Raw genomic sequence first — 19,723 nt, 5'->3', positions numbered from 1 at the left:
TTCACGTTTTTTTTTCATGCATACCTACCTACATAGATACGCGCTACGCATATAACAGGCGCCGATGAAGCTTCAACGATATCGTACCATAGGGTGGCACAGAAGCGCGATGAAAATGGGATTGAAAACCACCAGACTAATCTCCTCTTCCCTCCCACCCCCCTCTCTTTCTCTCTCTCGCGCGCACTTTTGCTCATAATATCCATATCCACGCCCACGGGTTCGCACGCACGCGTGTTTTGCCTCTCTACGAACAAATGCTGTGCGATTCTTCTCGACTATCGCCGTACTTTTCTCTACGAATGCATCGGGCTCCATTGCATTACTCGTGCACCAACACGCTTACATACGTGTACACATCAGAACGTATATTAAGTGCGGCTACATACTTGAAGGTGTGCGTGTTAGTCGCGCTCGGAAGCTTCTGCCATTTAAATAAATGTTTAATCTCGCCCACCTTCGGGTACTATGAAACTCTCTTCCTCTCTCTCTCTCTCTCTCTCTCTCTCTCTCTCTCTCTCTCTCTCTTTCTCTCTCGTCCTCAGCTCTTATCTCTTCAGCTCCCTTTGTCATCTTCCTTCCTGCTACCGCTTTTCCTATCTTTATCCACGAACGCTTCACGAACAGTCCAACCGATTCGGTATAAAACGAGATAGAGAAAGAACGTTTTTTTACTAAAGGACGCAAAAGAAAAGATTTTGCGAACGAGCGAGCACGCAAGGTAGAAAGAGAGAGATAGAATAAGAGGAAAGAGCAAAGAGAGAAGAGAGAAAACGAGAGAAGAACGAGAGAAGAGATGTAGCAAGATCTCCCGCTTTCGAGGAGGCAAGTAAAAAACCAATCGAGTCTGTGCAGTGGCTGTGCGCCATACTCCTCTCTTATCCTGCGGACCATCCCAGACCAACCCCCGCAGCCATTTAACCTCTGCATTGCAAATGCCACCCCCTTTTTGCCGCGACCATTGGGTTGTATAAGGGAGCAGGGGGCACTGAGTTGAGCCGAGAATGTTATTTTAACGAAATATCTTTAACGTTGCCGAGAGGAGAGAGAGAGAGAGAGAGAGAGAGAGGGGGGGGAGAGAGAGAGAGATGCAAAATGGTAGGGAAAAATAGAGAAAGAGAAAGGGAGAGAGAGAGAGAGAGAGAGAAAGAGAGGCTGAATAGAGGAGAGAAAGAAGGAAGCCCTCCAGTCATTCTGGCAAGAGAGGAAAAGAGAGAGGAAGCTTGATACTACTGAAAGAGCGAGTAGAAAAGCGAGGTAGAGAAGAGAGAAGGGGAAGGTTGGTTCTCGGACGAGCTCGAAGCGAGAGATGAAAGGATACCTAGTTACGGGATGAGGGCACACCAGTTTAAAGGATTACCGGCCTGCCCATTATTCAAATGTATGCTAAACGCGCGGGGCGATGTGCGCGATAGCCTTATCAACCCTCTTACGAGCTATCCGCATCACACCGCATCGTCCGGCGTACGTGTATTTCACGGTGGTACGCCGCAATACCGATATACTGTTAGTTCAAATATAACAGGAAGATGCATAATCAGACAATCTCTCTCTCTCTCTCTCTCTCTCTCTCTCTCTCTCTCTCTCTCTCTCTATCTCTGTCTCTCTCTATCTATCTATCTATCTATCTATATATCTGTGAAAGAGTATCTATATTTTACCAATTCAAATACGTTAGATCTTTTTTCTCAATGTTAAGTTCTAAATCGTGTATATACATTTTTGACACTCTTTCAGAGTTGAAAGATTAACAAGCAAATCATCGTATAAAACGAACTGAAAGCCGTACTTGCTCGTACGCATTTCAGTCGAAAAAAAAGAAAATCGATTGAATGTTGACGCTGTCGTAAACAATAGCGGTTAATTATAAACAAGCTCGAGTAACACCGATGCAACGTCGAAAGATATTTTTACATTTGTCAAACGCGATGCACGATTATTTTCATATGTATATGCACTTCTCCTATAATGTTATCTGACAAACATATTTTCTTATCAGGTGCAAGGCCTTCAGATAAATAAAACAGTTGGCGTGTATTCACATTTTAACTTCGGTTTAACTTAATTTGGATAATTAAAGCAGTAAACGTCATGGTATGCGCTTACAAAATAATTGCATGTCACGAATCAACACGTAGATACTGAATTCAACACGAGCTTCAATTCGTTTCTAATTATAGCGACATTAACCGTATGTTGTATACCAACGATATTGCCATAAAGAATTCCCAATGTTCGACAAAGAACGGTCGAACGTTTTCGCGCAAAGTCCAAAGAACGATCCATCTTCTATGAAGGAGCAGAGACGTTAGTACAAACACAAAGTGGAAACCTAAGCGTTATTTACCACGATTCCAAGTTACTCCCGCTATTCGTTGTATTTTCTCGTATAGCTGTTACGTATAGTGGTATACATATTTCATTGTTCGAACGAAATCAACGTGGGAAGGAATCTTTACGCGAGCGCTAGTTGACGAAAAAAAAGGTGAGTAAAGAGCAAGCGAGCAAGGGAAGGAAAGAGAGTGAGAGAGAGAGAGAGAGAGAGAGAGAGAGAGAGAGAGAGAAAGAAAGAGAGAGAGAGAGAGAGAGGGGAGAGGTATTGCGGTGGGAAGAGGGAAAAAAAATGAGATCTGTCATTAAGCGGAGAACGATTTAATGAAGATGACCTCATACGCTCCGCGGCGGAGTTTATATGAGCATCTAAGCGGATTCTCACGTCAATCGCTGGCAGCGAGTCAAGTGGCGAGAATTGTCGGCAATTGTTTCCGAAATCCCGCGCAGATGCGCTCGCGCTCACGCTCGCGCGCGAATGGCGGCTGCGGAGACGTCGCGCACCGCACGCACTTGTTCGCGCATGCACGCAAACAACGCACACGAGAACGTTACTGCGGAAAGGGCAGCGCCGATCCTCATGTGTGAATCACTCGGCAAAATTACAGCAATTACGAGAGACCGGTCGCAAGTCAGCACACACTATCCGCGTACGTAGCCACTTCGTCGTTTCCCACGCCCTCTTTCATTCACGCTTCGCGCAAATCTTAAACGGCTATCGAGACCGGACAGCATCCTCCGTTCATTCTTTCTATCTATACGAGCTCGGTTTGATTCTACTGTACTTTTCTACTAACAAAATTCACAAGAATTTCCGGATAAACTTTTATTTTTTTAATTATCTTTCCATTTTCCAACTCGAAATGCCTGTCTAACTTTTTATATATCGAATAATGATATATCGTATTGTAAAGAGACGATGATCTCCTAATTTCTTCCTAGAAAATTCAAAAGCTGTTCGTTAAAATTCAATTTGTAGAACCGTGTCGCAGGTCCATAATCTCGTTAGGGTCACGTGTCCCTCTCAAAAAGATAGAGGAAAAGGGAGGGAGGGAGGGAGGGAGGGAGGGAGAGAGAGAGAGAGAGACAAGGATCAAGAAGTGTCTTGATGTATGTGCGAGAAAAATCAATTCGGATCCCTTAGTCCCACAGGAATTGTCATTTGACACTCCCTCCTCTTCCTCCTTTGAGAAAGAGAGAGAGAGAGAGAGAGAGAGAGAGAGAGAGAGAGAGAGAGGGTTGATATATTTGCACCCCAACGGTGATCGGTTGATTATGATTTTGCTAATCTTGACCGTGGCCCACGTTGCTTGGACCACCCTGACGTGATTGCCAAGCTCTAAAGCAAATAGATCCGCGCTATACCGCGCACCCTCCGTTTCACGGTGCATTTCACGAGTTATACTTACAATATCTCGATCCCGATTTGTCGAATATGTACTCACTAACTTATATATTTGTTAAACGAGTGAAAATCATCGACATCATCGTGGATGATAATATTATTCTTCCTTTCATAAGCGTTGACGAGTTCAACAAAAGATATTAGTCATTGATGTTAATTTCAATGTGTAGATATATAAAATTGTGATTCTCTCCTTTGATAGTTCGATAAAAAAACGAATAAATTCCTTCGTTTATTTTCAATTTACTTTTAATTAGAATTGTAGAGATCATAAAAGAAATGAAGAGAAAAAAGAAGCCACGATCAAAATGCTAATCACTTCGAATAAGGTGTAACTCCTTAGAAAAAAAAAGAAAAAAGAAAAAAGGAAAAAGAAAAAAAGAAAAAAGAGGAAGAAAGAAATTGGATGTAAGAGACTTAATATCACTTCGCGGCATGGTATTCGCTAAAGAGTATTACGAGGGATTACCCGCCGTAAAGTGACACCCTTGCCCCCGAAGCTACGTCGATGTGCACGCTGCGTAGTCTTAACAAAACACCGGGGGCTGGCGCGGCCTTCTGTAAATATTGTTACTACCACCCTGCCGGCAAATTTGCCAGCCATATGTCAGACCACCGATGTCCTTTTTGGCGTGCTCGCGCGTATTCGCGAATCGAGTTACGAGGGAGCTCCACTCAAAGGTCCTTTGACCGCTTAATCGAAAAAGAAATCGGACGATCACTTTTACGATGAAAATTTATTGATTTCTCTTTCCTTTTTTTTTTTTCTTTTTTTTTTTTATTTTCGTGAAAGTATTTCGAGAATCGTTTTTACTACTTATGTAATTTAAATGAAAAAAAAAGAAAAAAAGAAAAAATGAAAAGATACTTATAAGTAAGTTATGTACCTTTTTTCTTATTTACCGCACGTTTGTGGTATTATTAAGCCAAAATCTATACAATAAGAGATGACTGAAGTTAAGTTAAAAGCTGCAATGTGACGCGTGATCTATAATGTAATTGAAGGAAGCATTAAACGATGGTACTTAAAAATCTCTTGCAAAATCTGAAGAATAAAATACTTTACTGAAGGCTCGACACGGTTCAACACTCGGTTATGGTAATCTATGAAAGCGGAATATAAAGCAATAAGCGACGGTACGGCGCGGCGGAGGGGTGAATCGTAAATTAGAAAGTGCAAGGTACCGTTCGTTCGAATTAGCATCGCTTTCAAGTTCCTTTCTAATCTCGGTAAATGGACAAATTGGTATTGAATGACGAGTAACGAACGAACGGACGGCTCAAGTGGGTTTTGCGGCCGCACGTAGGTCGCTTAGGAAAGTGAAGGAAGGGTGGAGAAAGAGAAGGCAGAGGAGAGAGCCGGGCAGGACGATTAGGCGTACTGATACTCGAGTCGCAAGACTTATAGTAGTCGACACGTGGCAGGGATTACGCGCCCCTTTACACGACCAATTTCGGACGTCCGGCCAATAATGCTCCACTCAAAGGAGTGAATCTCAATTTGGCCGTTATCTTCTGTCTGTCGCAACAAACTCATATTCAGTTTTATCCAAACAAATAAAGATACGAACAAGTAAGAACGGAAGATATGCGCAAAGGTAAATGCAAATTCGCCATATACATGTAGCCAAGTACTTTGTCAGGGAATTACATAAGACGATCGATTATAGACGCAAATAAAAACGAAAGGGGGATGGTTTACAATGGGTCGGCAAATTGTCGGCCGTTTGTAAGGTCTCCGCGACGAAGACCTTGCGTATACCTACGTACGTGTATAGTAGATATTCGTGGTGTGGTTCATAGTACCGAGAACGAACAAGTGTGAAATCAGGTGCATCCATAATGCAAAGGGGTACCCCATAGATATAGCAACCCCCGATACGGTCGTTGCTCCGATTTCCTCGAACCCTCTTTCCCGTCACCGAAATCAATTAGTTACGCACCGAAACGGTGTTACATTTAATATCGATTCATCGAAGAACATAAACCACATGAAACTTCATCGTCGCTATCTTTCTTCCATTGGCCCATAGAAGATATTCGTTTTGACATACACATCTGTAAGCAATAATAAAAACAAACATAGAAAATGTACGAATAGGAATATTCTTTTACTATGATTTCCTTCGTTCCAGGAAAATAGAAATCCAATCCTTTTATATCACATTTATATCACGACGATGAAGGATGCGCAATCGACAGGAAACCAGGGATTCGAGGCAAAGTACAAAGTCGTCGTCGTCGTCGTCGTCGTCGTCGTCGTCGCCGTCGCCGTCGTCGTCGTCGCCGTCGCCGTCGTCGTCGTCGTCGTCACCGTCGTCGAATAGAAAAGGGATGGGGTAGGGCTCGCTTTAACTCCGTAAGAATTAAACCGAACCGTTGGAGGGTAGCTAAGGGTCGTAGCCTCCAGCGATTATACTAATAGTCGGGGCGTAGACAAGCTGATAGAAGAGGGTGGTAGGGATGGGAGTAAGAGGAGGAGGTAGAGGGCACGGTCGGGCTACTAATTGTTTTACATGCCGGCAACTTCGTTCGGAGGTTCAGACGATTCTCTTCTCTGCCTTAAGCCGTTTACTCCAATGAAAAGTCCAGTGAGCTTCAATATTCATGAGACTTAAATTAGAAACTCCGTTCTTCCGGGTGTAGCTAAAGGGGGAAAAAAAAAAAAAAAAAAAGAAAAAAAAAGAAAAAAAAACAACGAAACTTTTTTCCTTTTTGTTTCGCTTTTCCGACTCTAAGAACGTTTTCAAACTGAATGACGCTTGGTACGTAACTTTTGCCTACGACGAGATAACGACTTAGGTACTACGTATGTACTAAGATCTTGAACGTTCAGGGTCGTCCGTCAGGGTCGTGTCGTTGGAAAATATTTCAAAGGACGATGTTTAACGAGCACGATGGACGTGCCGGGAAAAAAAATGCTCGCGACATCGTACGACATACACGAATGGCCAAACCGGAACGACGGCGTACTCCCCGATGCGGAAGAAAACCCGGAGGCGTAAGAGCGAACAATGGGCTCTCTTCTGGCAGGTTGATCCTCGTTGAGTAATGTTGAAATCTGGGGCGTTCCTGGGAAAGGACACCTGATCTCCAACTCCCTTCCATCATTGCCGCTGGACCCTCTCGAACGAGTAGCTACCGTTTGCATTTCGAATCGAAACGGCAAGAATAATAATGTTCGATGTACGATTATCGCAATGAGATTCCGTCGATGAGATCGATCATTTACATTGTTTATTACTGCGGTACGAGCAAAGTATATATTGAAAACGATAGTTCGTTAAGAATGCCTACTCGTTATGCATTATCATTCACTTTACACAAGTGTGTTTTCTCTTTCATTTATCATTCTTGAGTTCATAATTGGCGCGTAACACAATAAAGATTGACCTAACCATCTCTTATCCGCCGAAATATCTTGCGCGATTACATAGAAACGAACGGAGATCCTAGGCGCGTCTTAAGAAAAATGAAGATCGTTCTCCTCCTGGAGATCATCAATCAACGCGAGAAAGAAGAAATTCCTTTTGTCGAACATAAAGAAGCAACCATTGCTAGTAAGTATACTTACTTAAGGCTACTTAAGAGTCACGTCTCTCTTTAAGTTAATTGAACGGAGAACGAACGAAGAAACAAACGATCGAAGAAACGAAAAAAATGAGAAATGCTCGTTATTAATTAACGCCCATGCAAGCCCATTCCCGTTTGCGTACGCGCGTTTCATACGTTCTAAGGAACACGAATAAGAAGCCGAATGAAATCATCCAGCGGATCATAAAATCTATTAACCGTAGCAGCTGGCCTTACCCTGGGATTTTCCTTGTGGTTGGAAAGAAAGTGGCTATCCATACGTGCCGTCATCTAGAAAATAACGAAACTTTATACGCACATGGTATTACGAACGAAAAACATTTCATATTGTAAATACAAATTCTGATCGCGAAGCAATGGCATCACGATAGGGCGAGATAAGTCCTAAAACGGTCTACCTATACTTTGGTATTACTCTCTTACTACTGTCACGCGAACTACATACATACCTAGGAGGCGATCGTCTAAGGCGGAGAAAAATAGCCAAAAATATGATAGTTCCGATAGGTAAGCGTTTCCCATGGAACGGAAAGTCGTTCGGGGATGGGCGATGGGCATGGGCCGTCAGGTAATGGAAGATGTGATAATTTAGTATGCACGGTGGAGTTTATTTGAATTTTATTGGTGGCCTCCGATGTCACGTGATGCCATGGCGCAGGAGTGGTGGCCATGCCACAGGGGGTCCCTCTTTTCGCTTTATCGGATCGGGGGGAGAGACGACGCTCCTCCCGTTTTCCCGTTTCCCCGAGGGGACACTTCCGTCCGACCAATATCGTTCCTCTCGCTCTTTCTCCTTCTCAAGACCTCCGCTCTTCTTCTCCTCCTTCACGATTCTCTCACTCTTTCTCCTGGGCCACTTCCAATATCTTTCTAAATTCTCCAAGCCAGCCATGAATAAACTATTTCCCGACTTTGAATATCTTAGCGTTTTACGCGGAAATGGGACCACCATCGGAGGGATCGGCAGCAAAAAAGAAGAGAACGAGAAAAAGAGGGAGGGAGAGAGAGAGAGAGAGAGAGAGAGAACGAGAGGATGATATCGATTTGATCGACGCTTCTCGTGAACGAGATAACGGCGACCACGGGGATACTCTTCAAACTTTTTGTAAAATGGTATATACCTATATATACTTTCATGTGTGCAATAAGAGCCCCATATACAAAGAAAGAATTCCTTCGTTCTTTCTCTCTCCCTCTCCCTCTCCCTCTCTCTTTCTCGTATTTTCTTTCTTTATTATTACTACGAACCGAGCTGAAATGTTTCTCACTTCGTTCGCTGAGATTCTATGAAGCTATTTGGCCCCTATCAACGAGGAGAGATAACTCGAAACGAGATGAGCGTATATATGAATCATAGAAAGATAGACTGTTTGAATGGATGATTCAACTTGCTGAGTTATACGTAATTCTCGAATGATTCGACGAAATGAATAATTTCTATGAAATAATCGAAGTTTGCGCTTCGTCGTGACATTTTTATCAAATTTAATGGAAAATCTTCCGAAATAATCGTCGCCGATAACGATGGCGATTAATTTTTATGACGACGACGACGACGACGACGACGACGACGACGACGACGACGACGACGACGATGAAATCAGACAGTCAACGTAATGAGTAGCGTCTTCTGCCACACAATTCATCGGATGTCGCGAAAGGTGCGAGGAAGGGTGCTAGCGAAGGACCGTCGAGGTTATTAATATTCAAAACGAGGAGTCGGAGCTGAAGCAGGAGCAGGAACCCAAGAGCAGAGCAGTGCCGAGTGACAAATACCTCACGCCCCGTCTCAACCCCGGAACGGCTCGAGTCTGTAATTAACGCTAATCTCCAGGTCGTTTCTACGACATCGTACCACCCACTTCGTCTTTGCCATCGTGCGTCTTTGTACTTACCAAAGAACTGACGACGGTAGCTTAAATGGACTCTACGTTAGTCGATCCTTTCCTCGAACGTTCACGGACGTTAACGTTCCTGTCCTGTCGAACTTTCAATTGCGTTTAACGTTCTGCACTCGACGTTACTCTCCATTTATCATTCAATAGTATGTGCAAACTCATATTAATTTCTTATTGTTATTCATTATTTTTCTGTCTCTGAATTCACTAGCGCACGCTTATAGCAAAATATTGAATTCGATTCAGATGTAGATTTGTAAACGATAAATGAAAAATCGTTAAAACACGTCCGATCGTTAATTAATTACGCTTCTCTCTGCCAATTGCTTGGCGGATTTAAGAAAAAAAGGAAAAAGGAAAAAGAAAGGAAAGAAAAGAAAACAAAATAAATAAATATATAAATAAAAATAAAAAATGTATGCACGGTTAGCAAGATTAATTATAATCCTTCGAGGTTTTTGAATATTTTTGCAAATATTATTATATAATTATTGCTACTTGATTCATTTGTACGATGTACAAAGTGTTCGTTGTACATTTGAATTCGCAAAATTAATGCCCAAATATGCTTACGTTTACATTATAATCGGGATTAAAATTTCTTTGTAAAACGTACTCGACGAGCGTCGAAATGAATTAACTCTGAACGAGCATGACCAATCGAGTCATAGCTCTTGCTACGATTCCGACGTATTTCTTTGGTACGAGGGTGTAGAAAAGAAACTCGGAAAGATCTCTTACGGAGGTCAAGGAACGAAGATTCTTTCATCCACATCACCGTGGTATGGACAGGGACGGTGGTTGTGCGCCTCGGTTGGCACATGGTGAACTAAAATAGGGAACCAGCCGACCGCGAATATCCTTGATTAAATGCAAAAAAAAAAGAAGATACATGGAGCGACGGTAGCCTTGCTCGTTGCCTTGTGGCTGCGCGTGCTTTTTTCGATCGAGTTTGAGCGTAGAATTGGATTAGCCGGCTATCTATCGCGCTCTCTCTCTCTCTCTCTCTCACTCTCTCACTCGCTTTTTAGCTCTCAATTCCTCCTTCTACCTCTTCTTCACTTTCTTTCCTTCTCCTCTCATAATTTTCGCTCATAATTTTTCGGACAGGAAGACGCTAACGATAGTTTAGAAATCTTCGATTTAATTCAGTTGCAAATAAGTCATTGATCGACATGAAATTCATCGACACGTAAATACGTGCAGGATGTTCGCTTGTGTCATTCTTTTATGAATGACAGAAAGATTCTTACAAATAGCTGATAATATTCTCCTGTTTATGAAAAGAGGCGGCTGACGCGAAGGAGGGTGAAAGGAGGGAGGATCGAGCATTATGAGAGAAAAGGGGTTGTTGTTCGAAGGGCAAAAGCCTGATGATAATCGCCGTGGATGACGCCGTTCGAAACAATGCGCTCGACGTCGCGCTACTCCAGCACGAGGTTCAGCACGAAGCGGGGGTTGATGTCAGAGCGGAGTGATCTATGGTCAGACAGAGCACGGGAAACGCCACGTGCCCCGCCACCTACCATACAAACTCTCCCATAAGTACAATATTAGGGTGCGACTGACTCGCTACATTCGCCAACGCACTACTGCCGTATGCAATTGGATTCCTTTGGATGTCGGCGCGTCTATCTTTCTCTATTTTTCCCTTCTTTTCTCCCGTTCATCGTAAACCGTTGAAAGCCGAGCAAAAGCGATCGATGATATCGCTGTTGATAGCGAATGTACTCTCATAATTCACATACCGAGGCATACGATATGCCTTGGTATACTAACAACGGTCAACGGGAGATTCACCCTTTTGACATATTTATTCCTCGATACGATTAAATATTTACTTCTTATGTCGATTAAAATCTCCGTAGATATCTTATTATTGTTATCTTCCTGTATAAACTTTAACATACGCATAGACAGCGATTCCTATTAGATTCGATAAGGTCAAAAGATATTATTGCTATGTAGAATCATTTTGTTCATTCGTCGAACAAATTAATGGAAGAAGATCGTTATATTTTTCTTTTGGTCTTCGAAAAGATCGACTTTTTTTTAAGAAAAATGTGCGCGAGAAATTGAATATGGTAAAAAAACTTTTACTTTTGCTACTTATTAACACTTATCATCGTACGATTTATGTCGTACGAAAATTCAATTATCCGACGTTGATAATTCATTTATATCGATAAATAGGATTACGTCGTTATCGATATCAAACCAAACAAATTGCACTTGAATGCGTGTTATGCAATTCAACCGCTTTTTTCGTTTAACTTGGCGCTACTGCAAGTTCAAAAGGTACATTCTCACTCGCTCGGGAAGTATCATTTAATATATTAAAACATGGCGATTGTACGATATCTCTGGCCCTTGAATATTTTCCTATCAACGCTAATATTATGCGGTAATGGTGCTAAATCCTATCACGCCGTGGTAATAATCCATGGGGTACTTACAGGTAGTGATAGCATGGAGCTTATCAGTAATAGAATAGAAGAGGTAAGTTGTACGAAAGAATAATATAAAGATTATGTTCTAGATGTCGCTATAATAATGGGTTAATAGCTATGAACGCGAACAGGTATTTTTGACCCATTGTCCAATGTTTGAAAATCTTTCAACGGAACATTTATGATGATACAATAATAATTTTGATTTTTAATTAAATTGATCTTTAAATTATCCTCATAGATGCATCCTGGAAGTCAGGTTTATAATACCGTTAGGTATGCTGGTTGGGAAAGCTTACAACCCATGTGGCGACAAGTAGAGGAAATAGGAATGGATGTTATATCTATAGGTGCAGCTTTTCCCGAAGGAATAAATTTGATAGGCTATAGTCAGGGAGGTTTACTTGCCAGAGCCATTTTACAAAGATTTCCTGAACATAATGTAAGGAATTTTATTTCCTTAAGTTCGCCTCAAGCAGGACAGTACGGAAGTAAGGCAGATGATATTATTCCATATATATTCAAGAAAAAATGTCAACTATTGCGATATTAATCGATTCAATATATCCTCTCATAGCCCGTTTCCTGCATTTGTTCTTTCCAAATTTGGTATGCGAAACGGCCTATGAATTGTTTTATTCCAAAGTTGGACAACTCACAAGCGTTGGAAATTATTGGAATGATCCGCACCATCAGGTTTCTTTCTTCTCTTTACTTTTCAACTTGAGTGCATTCTACATGCATTATGTCTAATCAAAATTATTACCATTATCTTAGGAGTTATACTTTAGGTACAGTAAATTTTTACCATACGTGAATAATGAGAAAGCCAATAAAACAGTCTTCAAATCGGGCCTTGCAAAATTAAACCGTATGATACTGATCGGTGGTCCTGACGATGGTGTCATTAGTCCGTGGCAAAGCAGTCAATTTGGATACTACGATAAGAATGAAACTGTTTTAGAATTGCGCGATAGATCTATTTATCAGGACGATCTCATTGGTCTGAAAATTCTAGATGAACAGGGAAAATTGGATATTATTACTGTGCCAGGAGTACCTCATTACGGATGGCACAAAAATATATCAATAGTAGATGAATTTCTGTTGCCATATTTAGATTAAAGAAAATGATCTCGAATGAAGTTGAATTAATAAACGATAATTTATATAATCAATTATATTATTATAGCTAGTAAATAATAAGCTATCAAATCATTCATATGATATATAGTTCCCAAAGAACTAATTAAATTTTGTTAAGTTTATATTTATCAATATCGAAGTAAAGCGATCCTGAATTGGAACTAATCTAAGAGAATTTACAATTATCTTTAAGTAAATGGTGCAATGCATTTCACCGCGACTGATATTCATGCGTAATATATTCATACGTACGTGCGTGCATGCATGCATGCATGTATACATACAAACATACATACAGATATATACATATATGTATATATGCGCACACACACACGCGCGCACACACACACACACACAAACATATCGTGCACATTTATACGTTTTATTACAAATAAAAGCTCCTACTTTTTATATATTTCTGCCATATTATAAAACGTGTATATAAAAAATGATCAAAATGGAAGATGTAAGTTTATGATATCTCAAACAATTTGTTAAAGCTCGCATGTCTTGACAATTCTGAACTTTTTCTTTTTCTTTTTCTTCTTTATATATATATACGGAACTTTGATAAATATGTTTATGTACAAAGCTATGGAATAATAAAAGTTAATGATTATTGCAACTATCAGAAATTTAAATTTATCATCTCTGCGTTTAACATAATAACTTTATTCTGGTTTCTATACATTTGTTTCTTTTCAACTGTTTTCCTCTACCATCTATTTATAAATCTATACATTGTTATACGAAAAGTAATAAAAATAGCCTCAATGCCTCTAACAATGAGTATCACATAGGTTTGGCATTATATCGCAGCTTATTTGAATTTTTTATTATGCGTGAAACGAGTAATAAGATCAAGAGCCCAACGAGGTTGATCATAAGGGACCATATGGCCTGCATTTCGCACAAGAACTTCGGTTAAATTATCGACAGACTTTGTATAACCAGCCAACTCGTCTTGAACCCACCATTGTTTACGACCGACAATTTTATATTTCTTTGCGCCAGGCCATTTCAAATTTTGCAGATAATTAACAGTGAGCGGATATGCTACAATAATATCAAGTTGACCATTATAAATAAGTACCCTATAATGTTGTACCAAATCTGATATTAATACAGCTAAAGACTGCATGATATCTCCTTTCAAATGATCTTCAACGTTTTTAGTTTCAAGATTAAAGGAACAATTGCCTACATGTATCGCACGCCTAACGTCCTCCCTCTGCACCCACTCTGACATCCATTGGGATTCGTTAGTATCTTTTGTCCGTAAATAATTAAAGTAATAATTAAAACCAGTTATATTCGTAAAGAGAGACGGAAAACCGTTATCACCGAAGACTAATGTGTTAAACAATTCAAAAGCATCTACATATTTCTTTTGCTCGATTAAATTGCATGTTTTCTTCTCGTATTGCTGGAACAAGTTCTTCCCATTTAAATCTATTATACCAAGTTGATATAAGTAATCGCCATATAAAAGTTGGTGTTCCGGATCTGTAAATCCATTTCCTATCGCCAAACCCTTTAAATTTATTTTAATTTCTGCCTTAATATTATAATCTTTGATGGCATGAGAAACAGCAGGTACATATTTGCCGCCATATGATTCCCCAGTAACAAAAAAGTCATTCTTCTGAAGCTCTGGGAAAAGTTTAAAGAACTGTACTAAAGCGTTATGAATGTCCCTTCCAACTTGAGTTTCATTACTGGCATAACCTTTATCGTTTTTAGTGAAACTATATCCAGTCCCAACCGGATTGTCAATGTAAATTAAGTTATGAGAAATACTCCAGGAATATTTACGCGGTGCGAGCGTTATATTCGAAGTAACGAAAAATGGTCCATTCTCCATGAATAGACCAAATAAGGATGTTGCTCCTGGACCACCTTGTAACCACAATACCACTGGTGCATCCTTTGGATTATGCTGAACGATAAAAAATAATGAAAATTAAAGGATATTGTTTTTCTTTCCAGTTTTACTATTGTCAATTGCTTAACTCACCTCTGCCGGGAAGAACCAGAAGAATAAATTAGAATTGTATTCCTTATTCACTGTAAAGTATCCGGAGTAACTGCTAACCGCACCTATCTCCTTGTGCTCAACAATAGCTTTCTTTCGAGCTTCGTCGATCTTTCCAGTTTCAATAAGTGGTGTTAGAAAAAGAGCCTCGCCCACGTCTACATTTTTATTAAGAACATAGTTCTTCAATTTTGGATAAATGTTTGTAAATCCATGGGTGTTCGCTGTTACGAATGCAAAGAAGACAAACAAACGTAATAGCTTGGTCATTATTTCGACTCGTTCAGCTTTTTACGAATATACGGGCGTTTGTTCGCGTAAAATGAACTTTACGGAATAGTTTCCGATTCTTTTTCGATTTAACTCTTACTACGTATTAAATCTAAATACATATTTTTTCGTATTTACATACTTCTTAATTTGGAACGTATACTATCCTCGCTCCCTCTATGTTTTCGTCATTTAAATATAAAATTAAAGGAACCCTCGATATTTACAATCGATTGCCGATATGTTATTATTGTCGGCGAAATACTTGTATTTTAATGGCGAAACCGACGATCCTACCTCGATGATCGTAATGGCGTCGATACATTTTCGTCAAAAATATACATGTGTATTTTTACAACCTTTTAATATCTTATTGTCGCGCGTTTCAACGTGAAGACATATGATCAATCCACAAAAGATGTTCATCAAGTGTTGTGACATTTTCTCATGTACACGATACGATTGACAGAGGGCGCAAATAATAAAAATACATTCGTTGTGACAGTCCGCCGTGTAGAAAGAAACTTTGCACATCAAGTAATAATTGTGACATATTTATTTAACTATGTCAGTTTTTTAATCAGACGGTCAGTCTAAGCAACTATGGCTGTGGTCTCGAGAGAAATCAAAAAATGATTTCTTTTTTCTTCCTTGTCTCCTTTGTTGTCTCTCACTTTATTATCGTTGCTTTCCCACGTGTGCGTTTGCTGGCGCCGAGGCGTGTTAGTTATGTATCTTGCCGGAGGAGGCGTAACAGTCGCAACGAGGTTGCCACAATATTTTAATAGTTTATCACGCGCAGTCGTAAGAAAGAGAAAAAAGAAATGGAGGCGTATATATATAATATCTGTTCGAGCGCGTACATTTTGCTTTTCTGAAATCAATCAAAACGGCGAAACTCGCGCGTATTGTTGCAGCGACAACTGACGTTACGTATATATATATATATAAAAAAAAAAAAAGAAAGTACTTTGCTCTTTTTTTTTTTTTAACTTTCAATCAAATTGTATCGATACGAATAACCTGTATTTGTTCCCCAAGGTGAGTATACAAGAAGAACACCTATACATGACGAAAATGAAGTTTTATTTCTCAGTGATTGGAAAAGAATTCGATTTTACAAACAGTCTCAAAAATTTCTATAGTTAAGAATAGTAGTAAGTGTATATTGATTTTCAAAAGTCATTACGTTGCGACCAACGCCAGATGACGGTATAGCCCGTTTTTATACATTCATGAAGTTGTGCGTTTTATAATTTTGCAATAATTGTTGTAGTAAAGGATACAAAATATATTTATCCGTTTTGGGATAACGCAAAGTTTAAATTCTGTTAAAGTTAGGTTAGGAAATATTAGCGATCGGCAATATTTTATGATTGTAAAGGAAGAATACGAGTAAAGTATCGAGTTTTCGATTAAATATTATATACGTGTATATATATACATATATATATATATATGTATATATATATGTAAATATATATGTGTGTATATATATATATATATATATATATATATATATGTATGTAGAGATGGATGACAAGGATCCTACAAGTGTTATAAAAATGATTAAGGACCTTCGATCTGGATCAGAAGCTTATCGCCGGAATAGTGGAGTTTCCGTACGTCTTTCGGGTACAGCGTATAATCCACCGATGTTTAATAATAGCGATGCATGCAGTATTTCACCGAAACGTCAAAAACTGGATGATACAGCTGTCGTTAATCCCGTTATTCCGAATAAAAGCGAGAATGATCCTGTGCCTGGTAGTTCATGGGAATGGAGAAGATTGAAAGGAGAAGTAATTATTATTAATTATTATATATGTCATATAATTATAATTATATATTAGATAAATTTAGATTTCAATAAATATTGAAACATTGTTATTGGAATCTATCTATCTCTATAGGTAGTTTCTTTAAAAACAAGATTGTCGCATCAAGAGGCGGCAGTTCAGCAACTTCATAAAATACGAAGGCAAATGGAAGAGGTATTTGAAAAAGAAAAAAGCCTTTTAGAAATGCAAGTAGAACAAGAAAAGCAGACGATTAAGCAATTGGAGGTGAGATTAGACGTTGCCAGAAGAACCATTCAAGAAGCACGCGAAGCACAAGCCGTATCAGAAAAAGAATTATTTCAGGTAAAGTCTAAAGTTTAGGATTAAGTCGTTATTCTTTTCAAATATAATCACAATATATGTTGCCTCTATCTTTCTATACTTTTTTAACGATTAGGTAAAGGTAAATTTAGAACAAAAAACTGTAACGCTATTGAATGAAAATGCAAAACTTTTGGAGAATCTTAGAAATGCGCCTGCACAAGAGAAAACTACTGCTCCGCCAAAAGACGACATGGCTCAAGCGGATGCTCAATTAAAGTTACAAGCTGCCGAAGATAGAATAGCTCAATTGGAAGAAAAATTGAAGGAATGTAGGACGTCTCAGAAAGATTATGAGTTGCAAAATGTAGAACTTCAAAACTTGAAGATTAAAATGGAGAAGTTGGAGTCGGAAAAGGCACTCTGGGAGGAGGGTAAACAATTAGTTGCAAGAGCAGCAAAAGCGAGCGATTTGGAAAAAGAATTGAATATTGCTAGGGATACGATAACAGTTTTAAGGGAATCAGTTAGAGGAAAATTACTTTTAGAGGAACAAATGGCTAGTATAACTAAAAGGTATCGATCTTGAACAAATGTTGGTTTATTAATTTTATTGAAAAGTCATTTATCTTCCCTTTAATACATTTTTCTAATGTACGCTACAGGCTGGAGCATACCGAGAAAATTGAGCAGCAAGTTGCGATGCTTGAAACGAAACGATCCGAATTATTGCTTCGCCTTTCGGAATACGAATCTATAGGGATCAATGGTGGACCATCTACGTTAAAACGTGAATTAAATCGACTTCAACAAGCGGAAGCAGTTTTAATGGCAGAAGAAGGTCAGCTGAAATCCAAGCTGGATGCGATACAAAGGGAATGTCAAAATTTGTCTAAGAATTATGAGCAGGCTAAACAATTGGCCGTAGACGTGACATCGTCGAAAGAAAAATTGAATAAGTTAGTTACCAGATTACAAAAGAAAATGATGCTTGTCACAAGAGAAAGAGACAGTTACAGGCAGCAATTGGATTTGTATGAAAAAGAAATGACCGTCGACAGTAGCAATGCGATGCTTGAAAGAGTTCCTGCATTAGAACGTACTATAGAAGGATACAGGTATTCGAGATAATATAATTCGATCCATAGAACGCCAATAGGAATAGGAGTAAATAAAATAATATATTAATTTTATGTTTAATTAAGGGACTTGATTGCCAAGTTAGAAGCGGATCTGGAATCTGTAGAAGGTAATAATCAAAAGGAGGAATGCAACGAGTTAAGAGAGGAGATCATAAGGTTAAAAGGAGAAATAGAACATCGAGCTTTGAAAGGCGATTTTAACAGTAATGCCAGGGTATTACACTTTACCATGAATCCTGCTGCAATAGCGGAACAGCAAGCCGAGGAAAAGCAAAAGGCCTTATTACGTGAGCTTGAAGAACTTAGAGCTAAAGTCGCTGCGGGCGGTGCAGGAACGGTAGTGTCTCCGTTACAAATACAAGGTAAAAAATTATTCTATTATCAATTATCAATCCACATTAAACGTATAGGTATCATTTAATATGTAATTATTGTCTTATTTAGAAATTGCTGAACTCAAGCAAACTAATGAGATAAAGATAGCTCGTCTCAAAGAAGCCTTTAAAGCGTCATCTCAAGAATACAGGCAAGCGTGTTATCGATTATTTGGTTGGAGAGTCGACAGGACTCAAGAGGGACGTTACAAATTGTCCAGTCAATACGCCGAATCGCCAGATGATTTTCTCTTCTTTCACGTTGGCGAGGAAGGGGTTGATCTAATGGAAACTGCTTTCTCCGCGACTCTTGGTACTTTGATCGAGCGTCATTTACAGAGACAACACAGCGTTCCCATGTTCCTTAACGCAGTGCAATCGGAACTCTTTTCTCAGCAAACGATGACAAATGTCATGAATTAATTTTATTTATATCATATAATCTTAATTTACTTAATACATAAATACTTATTGTATAAACACTCATTCATTTTTATGGATTTCAAGTATATTGCAACACTTTGTGTAATACTTTATAAATGGATCCTCACCATAAATGCGAATTAATAATTTCTCATTCTATTACATCCAAGTGGCTTTATGATGACAATAAAGTTGAATTGGTGTATTTACGAGATAAGTGGAACACGTCAAAGTTTTGCTATATCTAAGATAATAATTGATCTTATATAAGAGAACACTTAAAAATTATTCATCCGTTCTTAGAGTTAATTTAAATTATATGCTTTATGTGTCAACATGGAAACTTATTCCTTTTAATCGTTAAAGCTTATAAATAATTTTTTAGAATTATTTCAACAGTTTTCAAAGTATAATAAACTAATATTTGAACAATAATACAATCAATACATACATTATGAAGATCGAACCGCGCGAGAAACATGAAATTTAATTTCAATTTAAAATCTTAATACTTAAAAATTTTTATAGGATCTACGGATAGTTGGCCTTGTGT

General features: G+C 39.0%; 3 protein-coding genes across 6 annotated transcripts; 2 read left to right on the top strand and 1 right to left on the bottom strand.

Annotated features, from left to right (window-relative positions):
• The first annotated feature begins 11,493 nt into the window (after nt 1-11,493).
• Nucleotides 11,494-13,411, top strand: Ppt2 (palmitoyl-protein thioesterase 2). Its single transcript, XM_035877787.2, has 4 exons — nt 11,494-11,727; nt 11,920-12,169; nt 12,256-12,374; nt 12,456-13,411. The coding sequence occupies exons 1-4, from the start codon at nt 11,572-11,574 to the stop codon at nt 12,801-12,803; spliced, it is 873 nt and encodes a 290-aa protein (XP_035733680.1). The 5' UTR covers nt 11,494-11,571; the 3' UTR covers nt 12,804-13,411.
• Nucleotides 13,412-13,474: 63 nt separating this feature from the next.
• Nucleotides 13,475-15,764, bottom strand: LOC118446749 (venom serine carboxypeptidase). Its single transcript, XM_035877774.2, has 2 exons — nt 14,842-15,764; nt 13,475-14,763 (listed from the first exon to the last, which is right to left on the bottom strand). Exons 1-2 carry the CDS (start codon nt 15,127-15,129, stop codon nt 13,645-13,647), a joined length of 1,407 nt encoding a protein of 468 aa, XP_035733667.1. The 5' UTR covers nt 15,130-15,764; the 3' UTR covers nt 13,475-13,644.
• A 177-nt stretch (nt 15,765-15,941) lies between these two features.
• On the top strand, nt 15,942-19,304 carry Mad1 (Mitotic arrest-deficient 1). Of its 4 annotated transcripts, none has more exons than XM_035877759.2 (7): nt 15,942-16,170; nt 16,704-16,931; nt 17,043-17,273; nt 17,368-17,807; nt 17,897-18,349; nt 18,437-18,735; nt 18,818-19,304. In XM_035877759.2, exons 2-7 carry the CDS (start codon nt 16,785-16,787, stop codon nt 19,168-19,170), a joined length of 1,923 nt encoding a protein of 640 aa, XP_035733652.1. In that variant the 5' UTR covers nt 15,942-16,170; nt 16,704-16,784; the 3' UTR covers nt 19,171-19,304. The 4 variants fall into 4 exon arrangements, with proteins under 4 accessions (XP_035733652.1, XP_035733630.1, XP_035733633.1 ...); XM_035877737.2 differs by having other exon boundaries at nt 16,660-16,931; XM_035877740.2 differs by lacking the exon at nt 15,942-16,170 and adding an exon at nt 16,176-16,286 and having other exon boundaries at nt 16,660-16,931.
• Nucleotides 19,305-19,723: the final 419 nt, after the last annotated feature.

The sequence above is a fragment of the Vespa mandarinia genome, chromosome 8, assembly GCF_050613455.1.
Source record: "Vespa mandarinia isolate Hongniang chromosome 8, ASM5061345v1, whole genome shotgun sequence".
NCBI classification, from domain to species: domain Eukaryota; kingdom Metazoa; phylum Arthropoda; class Insecta; order Hymenoptera; family Vespidae; genus Vespa; species Vespa mandarinia.
The sequence above is the reverse complement of the archived record's forward strand: the minus strand, read 5'-3'. Positions and strand labels throughout refer to the sequence as shown.